The following is a 9,473-nucleotide window of genomic DNA, read 5'->3' on the forward strand; positions in this document are numbered from 1 at the left end:
ATTTCTCTCCATGGGTGTTGGGTTGCTCCAGTGTTTTGTGTGTTTCTTTAGGAGTGCTCTGTGCTGTTAATGTGAGTGGTGTCAGTTCTGGCCTTCTCTCTCTCCAGGTGCTGGTGTTGTCCTTCAGTCTGATCATATTCCCTAGCTTCACCTCATTCAGCTCCAGTCAGGGAGCAAATGAAGGCGACTACACTCCCATACGAGGTTAGTAACAGGACCCAGACCAAGGTAATGCTGGCTGCTTTGACTAATACTCCAACACTACACATTGGCAGAGGCACAATAGATTTCAGATGCTGGAATTTGGAGTCACTAAACAAACATTTGTGTTGAATCTGTCTCAACCTAATTCATATCTCTGACTCAGCCAATGATGTGAGAACTTTAAGGGGAGGAAGGACAATAGTCTGAGCATGAGAAACCCATCATAAGGAAAGAGTTAATAAAAATATATTTGTAGAGAAAGATTTCATATTCAGGAACAACAAGGTGATGACTGTTCTTTTCCATGTTCCACAAAGAGCTGAAACTGGAGAACCAATTTTAACTTCATCTGCCTTTAGGAAACTGAAATCAATGCAGGTTAATTTTGGCCACCATCAAAAGTTGACATTACACCCTGCACAGGGAATGGCTCAGGCAGGTTTTGTAGAGGTGTTAAAACAAGCCCCTCAGGAGAATCTTACACAAAAGGTTCTGCAGATGCTGTTGAGAGACTGAGAGACTTTGCCTGTAAACTCATTTGTCCCTAGCCTTGTCAGGTCATTGGTAGTGTGGATATTGATAATGCCTTTAACCAGGAGGTGCCTCATAGACAAAACTTGATTAAACCAAATGAGATATTGGGGCAGATTTCCAAAAGCTTGGTTGAAGGGTTAATTTGATGGAAAAGAGTGGTCCATCCTCTTTTGCAGAAATTCCTGACTTTCAGGATATTCTCCAGTGAATTGGAGGTAGAGAATGTGACAAAGAGGTTTGTTTGAAGCCTTGCTGTATCATTGCACATTAGGGCATCAATGGAATCCATTTCTCTGCTGATTCTTAATTACCTGTCAGCTGGTTGTTAGTAACACCTAGATCTCTGACAGAATGGTATTGTCCTCACATCAAAAACTTGAGCATTAAAGTCTAGGCTGATATTGAAGGAAAAGCATTGAGGGACTACTCCCAATGAGAGATGTTGTCTTTTGAATTCGGTACCTCAAATTAAGGTTTCATCTGTTCCTATAGTGGGCACCAAACTTCCTCTGACACTACTTTAATGAGGGCAGGATGGTAATGAAAGTTAAAGTTGAGTTTACTGTCCTGTACATGGGTGAATGGGTGCATCAGAGGAACATAGTATCGTTTAAGCAGTATCTGCAAGAGAAAATGTATCGTAAATTCTACACAATTTTTACATGAAGGAACACAATTAATACAAGTCCATTTTAGTTTAAAGTAATCAAAATGGTCAAAGTATTACTAAACTTTAGTGATTAGGGTTTTGCTGTTCAGTTCAAGAACTGAATGGTTGAAGGGAAGCGGCTGGTCACGAGGGACGGCAGGCTTCTGTACCTCCTACCTGTTGGTAAACGCAAGAAGATGGCATGGCTTGGATGGTAGGAACCCTTCGTGGATGTTGCCTTCTTGAGGCAAAACCTCCTGAAGATGCGGAAGGATGTGCCCATGATCTATTGATAGCCTGGGGATATCCTTAAGCTAAATTCACAAAATGGTTTGGCCATTCGGTTTGGAAATGTGGCATAGTTTTATTCAGTGCTTGTGTCTATATGCTACATTTGCATCATGAAGGTGAGAGTGAGCTTTTGCAGTTTCTTTCTGGAAGTTCACCTGGACATTTCCTGACTTGCTCTTGTGTCAGTGAGGAGATTCCCACTGGAGTCTCTATCCCAGTAGAGTTCCGCTGAATATTGCAGGCATGCTACATTGGCAGTGAAATCTGTGGCGACTCCTTCGGCTTGTCCTCAGTACATCCTCAGATTATGTAGGTTTCTGGTTGTTTAACATAAACGGCGCATTTCTCTGTTTGTTTCAATGTACAAATAAATGAGTCTGAATCCGAGTCTTTCCCTGGGAACTCATCCACATTATTCTGAGGAGCTGCTCTAGTTTGACATCAGAACAGTCATGATTTTTACTGTTCTCTGTGCTGGGACCTCTTGGAACTGCCTCTGTCTGGTTCTGGGGACTTGGTACAATAGGTCCCTTTTAATTTTGTTTTAATCTACTTGCTCTCCTCAGGATTCCACTCTCCTCCCATGACCTCATGAAACAATGTCCTATGTATTGACCTTGCATCTCATCTGCTCCACCTCCTGCCCCACCAAACCACTATCCCTGGGTAAAAACATATTAGGTTCTGATCCCAAGGCCATCTTGAGCCTACAGTTTGTCCATTTTCCGGACTTACCCCAATCTAAAAGCATCGTCCCTCTCTCCAGGTGTGAATTAGACTCCACTCGTCATTAGTAACCAGACAATGAATGCCCTGGACTCGCCCCAGGTCCTGCACTCACCATAAACTTCTTACTTGAAGGAGTGTCCAACAGGCCATCGATGTCTACTTGGTTGAACCTTCCCTCTATTTGTTGCAACTAAATGCCACTCAACACTAGAATGGATTAATCAGGATGTTGCCTGGAGAACTTGGGTAATGGGGAGAGACTGGACTGTCTGGGCTTGTTTTCCTGAAGTGACGGAGCCTAATGAAGTGTATATCATTGTGGGAGGCACAGGCACGATAGGAAGTCAAAATCTTTTTTCTCCTGGTAGGGGTATCAATAATAAGAGGGGAGAGATTTAAGGTGAGGGGAAAGAGTTATAAATGGGATCTGAGGTCTTAGTTTTTATGAAGAGAGTAGTTGATATCTGGAAGTCACTACCAGAGGAGATGATAGAATCAGAAACCAACACATCTGAGAAACATTTAGACAGGGACTTGCATAGGTGTGGTAAACCATGTATATATGTTGTAACTCGGTTACCTGTCTGGACACACCCCTCTGCTGACTGCCCCTGTGGCTCCTCCCACAGAGTCCTGTATAAAGGTGTTCGCCTTGGCCCTCCCCCTCAGTCCGGGGGCAGACACTCACTGTGGAGGTCGTATTGTACAGCGAATAAAAGCCTTTCAGTATTTTACCAAACCTCAGTCTTTTGGAGTAATTGAAGGTGCTTCAGTAGGCAAGGTAGAGAAGGATATGAACCAATGTAGTTATTGTAGATGTAGCAAATGTATTTTGAGATTTCGTTCCTTGTTCTTCCTGATTCAACAAAAGGTATTGACAAACAAAGGAGGTGCATGGGTAGTAACTATACATGTGTTAAAGGTTATAAGAAATTACTTTATTAAAGTTATAAAAACATTAAAATACAGACAGGAAGAAGAATACTTAATACCATAAAGAAAAGAACAAAGTAATACTTACCAATGAACTGATTCATTCAATGTTGGAGGGATCCTTTCTATAGCCTCTCTCTGTCTCTGTCTGTCTCTCTCTCTCTCTCTCTCTCTCACACACACACACAAACACACCCCACACCCTGACCACCCCCTCACCCCAGTCTCTCTCTCTCTCACACACACACACACAAACACACCCCACACCCTCACCAACCCCTCACCCCAGTCTCTTTCACACACACACACATGCACAAACACACCCCACACCCTCACCACCCCTCACCCCAGTCTCTCTCTCTCTCTGTCTCTCTCTCTCACACACACACACACACACACACATATACACACACACACATATACACACACACACACACACACACACACACACACAAACACACCCCACACCCTCACCACCCCTCACCCCAGTCTCTCTCTCTCTCTGTCTCGCTCTCTCACACACACACACACACACACACACACACACACACACACAAACACACTCCACACCCCCACCATCCCCTCACCCCAGTAGTACTGGTCATGACCCATCCTAAGAGAAGATTCTGACTTGCACAAAGTTGTCCTTTTTTAACCCTTCAAAACCCTAATATAATTCCTATTGCTGTTCTTTTCCATCCTGTTGTGTTACCAGCCTATACCATTTTATCTCTCGTAACCCTCTCCCTGTCACATATCTTAGAGAGAGTGTGAGAGAGAGAGAGAGAGAGACTGCAAAGTGGCATTCTTCACCAGTATTTCACCTCAAGAACGTGCATTAAGCCCATCTTCAAGGTATTACACATTCCAAGCTGACACCATCTTGTGCTGCAGCCACCATTTTGGGTGGCATGGATGCCGTAGGTTAAAGGGCCTGTTTTAGTTCTGTACTCTACGAATCTGTGATCTTTTGTGTGGGGTTTGAAATTGGAGATTGCCTGTTGTGAGAGCTAACTAACCCCCACTTTACCTGCATTGTGACTACACTTAATGAGCTGTAAGTCATTTTAGACCATTAAGAAAAGCCACATCAATGAAAACCTGCCCTGTTTTTATTTGGTGTATTTCCTCCTGTGGGTGTGGGTTACCAAAGTATGTATTTGCTTTGTAGTATTCTCGAGGTCTCTGCACAACGTGGAGTCGGCCCGTGTGCACCAGGTGCTGGCTAATCCCCGCGCTTCAGCAGAGAAGAACCAGGACTGGGGTGAACAACTGAGCTTGGAGAGCATTGGCGGTGTCAGCCTGCAGGACCAGACAGAGAATGGTAAAGAACTCACTGGGATCATTCGCAGTTTTGCCACCGATGGAGCAGTCACTTCGCTGAGGAATGGCACTGCTTCCAAGGATGTCATACTCCTGCAAGAGCTTGACCCTGACCACCACACGACAGGACACAGCCATTCTGTCTGGACTGAAACGAGCTCTTCTGGACTGACCCCTGACCATGGAGATGAAATGTAATGGTTTCTGAATTAAGTGGAGTGTCTTATTAATTGACATTTTAATTTGGCTGACTGGGCTTCGAGCATACCAGTGAGATTCATATCTTTCTGTCAGAATATATTCTACCAGATTTCCCTCCACATTAGAAGCAGCTTCACATTTCCAAATTAACTATTTTGTAGTCCAAATATATATGTTGATCTTCCATATTTTGGTTTTATATGACTACAATTTGTATATTTTTTAAGAAGTAAATGCTAATCTTAATTATATTGCTGTGGCAATCTTGGCTTCGCATCTTGTCTGACCCCTTCTCTGGTGGGCTGTCAGACAAAGGAAGTCTGTCTCCCAGCTTGTTGCTGCCTGTGGCACAAATGGCTCACTCATTATATTGTCTGATCTTCTTGAAGCAATCAAATGCTCAGTGGAGCTGAAAGCACCTCATGTGCAGGGACCATTGTGTGATTTTGGTTACCCTGTTTCCACTTTTTCTTGACATAGAGACAGGATCAGCTGTGTTAGGACAGCAAGGTTCTTCCTGACTATTTGCAATCGCGATTGACCCCTCTCACTCTCCTTTCTGACATGTCAGACTGAGCTCTCATTCATCTTTAGTCACTTCAATCCATCCCCAGCACTGACACCGTTTCTCCCCTTCCCTGGTGGCTGTCAGACGAAGGAGGGCTGTCCCCTACTCAGTTGGGGAAGAGGGCGGCGTGGGAGAATGGAGGGCGGTGTGAGGGTGGACGGGTGGCTCGGTCATTACATAAGCAGGCGGGCTGCCTCTGACATGGAAAATGGCAAGTAAATTGTGGAGGTTGCTTATACCAATCTCTTTCTCCTGAATGATTTTTCTGTGCATGGTACAAGGACAATTAACTCTGGTCTTCACTCCTGCTCACGACCCAGTTGCAGATCTTCACCTCAACATCTATTACTCCCCCTCACCATACTCCCCTTCATAATCGTTATTCTCTCCCCTACATCCCCAACTCATCAACCACCCTCCTACCATTCATTACCAACCTCCACCTACCCTGACATCTCACCCCATCCATGTCCATTCTCCTGTCCACCCTCATCCCATCCTCCATTCTCCCATGCAGCCCTCCTTGCCATCAATCCCTCCAATCCCATCCATCCCAACCTTCCTACCTATCCGGACTTCATCTTCACCTCCACTTTCCTATACTCTTCACCTCCCTCCACCGAATTCCTTGGCCACCATCCAGCCGCACCTCACCATTTCCCCCCTCTCTCCTGAACTCTGCTACCCTTTACTACTTCTGGCCTGTTCCTATTCTTGCGCTTGGCTTTAATTGTGATTTTAATGGGTGATGTTGAATATTTTCAAAAGATTTTCATGCAGCAATCAGATTGAATACAAATCATTAAAATTCCACAGTTTTTTAAAAATGTATTCATGGATTTAAAAAAAAAACATTAACCTCTTCCTCCCAACCAGAGGATAGAACCTGGAATATAATACTCTTCACATTAGGTTTCAGTGCTAGTCAAACCTCTGGTCCAATCAGGGAAGTGATGCTGAATTTCAGAGGTGAGTGAGAGTGACTGCCCTTGACTTATCGACTGAGTGAGGCATTCCCTCACTCTGTTCAAACCAAAGTCAGTGGGAATAAGCTCTCCAATGGCTGGGCCTCTGACAGTTGGAAGGTAGTCACCTCAGGCCAGGAACACCTCACTGCGTGTAAAGTGCTTACAACTTGTTTCAGGTGCTGTAGCCCTTTTAAAACTTAAACGGTTTGTGGAACTGTGTGTGCTGCTACTTAACAAACACCCAGTGAGAAGGGATAGATGTGCCCATGCATGGGGATACATGGGGAGCAATAGGCTTTATGTTCTGGGCAAGCACTGGACACTGGTGCACAGTACTAGTCATCCCAATTTCAGCCCCACTCTAACACTGACATTTATCAAACAAAGTACAATGAGTTATGGAGCCTTGGTCCTGGAATCATAGGGCGGTGCAACATCCCACCATGTCCACACTGTACCGATCTACATTAGTCCTATTTGACCACATCCATGACAAATCCGCAAACTGGGTCCTAACTTGGCCTAGTCATAGGAAGCAGAGTCTGACGGGTTGTGAGTTGTTGTTTTTTCCATTGGAAAGCTGTGATTAATGTGGTGGCTGGTGTTGGGATCTTTCCTACATTCATATCCAGATTATTAATGTCTATCCATTAATAATCTGGATGTGAACGTAGGACATAGGATGGGTAAATCACAGATGATACAAAAGTTGGCATTGTTGACAGTGAGGAGAGTAGTCACAGGCTACAGAACAACATTGTTACAGCAAGATAGGCAGATGGATTTAATCCTGGAGGATGTGATTATTTTGGGATGGCTAATTAGATCAAGGAACAGTCAATGAATGGTGGGTCTTATGAAGTACTGAGGGACAGGGGCACCTTCGTGTACTGTGAGGACAGTTAGTAGAGTTATTGTCTCAATGCTCCAGCATCCTGGGTTCCGTCCTGAGCTCAGATGCTGACCGTGTGGAGTTTGCATGTTCCTCCTGTGATTGTGTGGCTTTTCTCCCAGTGCTCTGGTTTCTCCCATATCCTAAATGATGTGCTAATGGAGGAATCAGTGGGAGTAGGTGGGAATGAGGGGAGAATAAGTGGAGAGGTGAATGGGCATTTGATGTTTAGACTGAACTTGATGGACCAAAGGTCTTGTGACTCCACCACCCCAATGATAAGTATAAGGATCCCTGAACCTGCTGTACAGCTGAATAACGTGGTGGAGGCAGATTTAGGATGCTTGCCTTCCTTAACCAGGGCATTGAATATAAGAGCAGGGAGGTCATGTTACAACGCAATAAAACATTGCTGAGAGTGCAGTTGGAATATTGTGCAGCTCTGGTGGCCATGTTAGAGGGAAGACACGATGACACTGGAAGGGGTTCATGTGCGACTCACTGGGATGTTGCCTAGGCTGGATTGTGGATGATGAAGAGCCCAGAAAGGCTGTGCTTGCTTTCTTTAGAGTAATAATGACTGAAGGGACCTGGCAGAGGTAGGGGTTTAGGTCGGGTAGACAGTGAGAAGCAGTTGGCCTTAGCAGAGGTGTCTGTCCACATGGCATGCAGCTTAAGATAAGAGGCAAGGTAGTCAGAGGGCTTTTGTGGAAGAAGGTTTTCACCCAGCACGTGTTGACATCTGGAACCGGTGCAGGCAAGTACTCTCATAATATTGAAGAAGTGCAGTATGTTCTTGAGTATTTAACGTGTCATGGAACGGAAAGCTGAGTGCTGATGGTAGGATTAGTTCATGCATACTCGTCGGCAGCATGGACACATACAGATCTGCTTCTATAATCTTCATTTACTCTAATTATTATTCAAACATACTCACACTTCAGACTCTTACTTAACAAAATTCAAATCTCTTTAAGGTTGGTTTGAGTTTGACCCCCTCCCATCTGACAACTTTGACAGGCTTCTCTCCACTCTCCTGATCAAGTGCCTACCTCCCATCCGTGGATCTTTGTCTCCTCCTTTGCGAGGAACACACCTCAGGCTTGGCTCCTGGCTGCTTTTTTCCCTTTGGTCTATTCTCTGCCTATTTGTTTTGTCAGGAGGGGTTCCTATTGTTATAATAGGCACATCTCCTTGGTGAGGAGCTGCAGAACTTCTCCTGCCTCACCTGCAGTCTCATTAACTTCTCTTATTCATGAACCATGCAGGACATTATTTTAGTGGATGGTCTGACTTTCATCACATGCCCTGAAGAATCTATGGCCCAATTACTTGAACTAACAATGCATGCTAAAACACCAGCAAGGTACTAAAACAATCCTTTCAGTTATAAATTGATGTTTTATTATGTGTTCAGGTGATCAACAAGATCAAGGACTTCTACTGCCCAAAGTTATTCTCATAACTAGCACTGCCAACACAGACGCACCCTAATTACTTTGTGTCAGCTTGTTCGGAGTACAAAATGATTTCTTTGCATTTTACAGTAATTCATTGTATGAGTGATGATAAATATATTTTATAAAATGTGATAAGGTGTGATTTAATGGGAAAAATTATTTTTGTCAGTACTAGTTGCAAAAGAATTACTGAATTATCAATTACTTCAGATCTTCTGGATTATTGTCAACAATCAGAATAAACCTTCACTTTAAATCTCCTCTTTCTTTGTCAAAATGACAAAGTTATTTATCCCTTTACAAGCAGCAGGATTCAATGCTTTTCACCATGCAGAAATCACTTGAAGCCTTGCTGTGTCCTTCTGAATATTGACTGGTCGTCAGCAACTGCTACTTAAGGCACAGTGATTGGAGGAATGAGATACGAATTATTAAACTTTCAGATTCAGTCTTGGACTTCCAAGAAACCTAGGGAACAATGAATATACGCACCAATATATGACTGGCAACAGGAGGAAGCTAGTCTGCCTCTTTAGTCTACTCCACCATTCAGTAAGGCCAAATAATCTGATGATTCGATAATCTGATTGTAACTTCACTTTTGCATTCCTATCCATCTGCAGTGGCCTCTTACCCCTTCCTCAACAAGTAGCTTTCGACCTTTGTCAGGCAGGAGAAAGTGATCCCGAAAATTCTTTACGTCACCTCCAAATAGCAGAGC

General features: G+C 44.0%; 1 protein-coding gene across 1 annotated transcript in view; it reads left to right on the forward strand.

Moving 5' to 3' along the window:
* The window catches only part of LOC140188027 (cyclic AMP-responsive element-binding protein 3-like protein 3), a 53,447-nt gene extending 44,440 nt beyond the window's left edge, over positions 1-9,007 (forward strand). Inside the window, exons 9-10 of the mRNA XM_072243923.1 lie at positions 108-204; positions 4,512-9,007. Coding sequence (XP_072100024.1) covers positions 108-204; positions 4,512-4,861 — 447 coding nt within the window. The 3' untranslated portion in view covers positions 4,862-9,007. The remainder of the gene's footprint in view (positions 1-107; positions 205-4,511) is intronic.
* The last annotated feature ends 466 nt before the right edge of the window (positions 9,008-9,473 follow it).

This window comes from Mobula birostris, chromosome 26 (genome assembly GCF_030028105.1).
Source record: "Mobula birostris isolate sMobBir1 chromosome 26, sMobBir1.hap1, whole genome shotgun sequence".
Lineage (NCBI taxonomy): Eukaryota > Metazoa > Chordata > Chondrichthyes > Myliobatiformes > Myliobatidae > Mobula > Mobula birostris.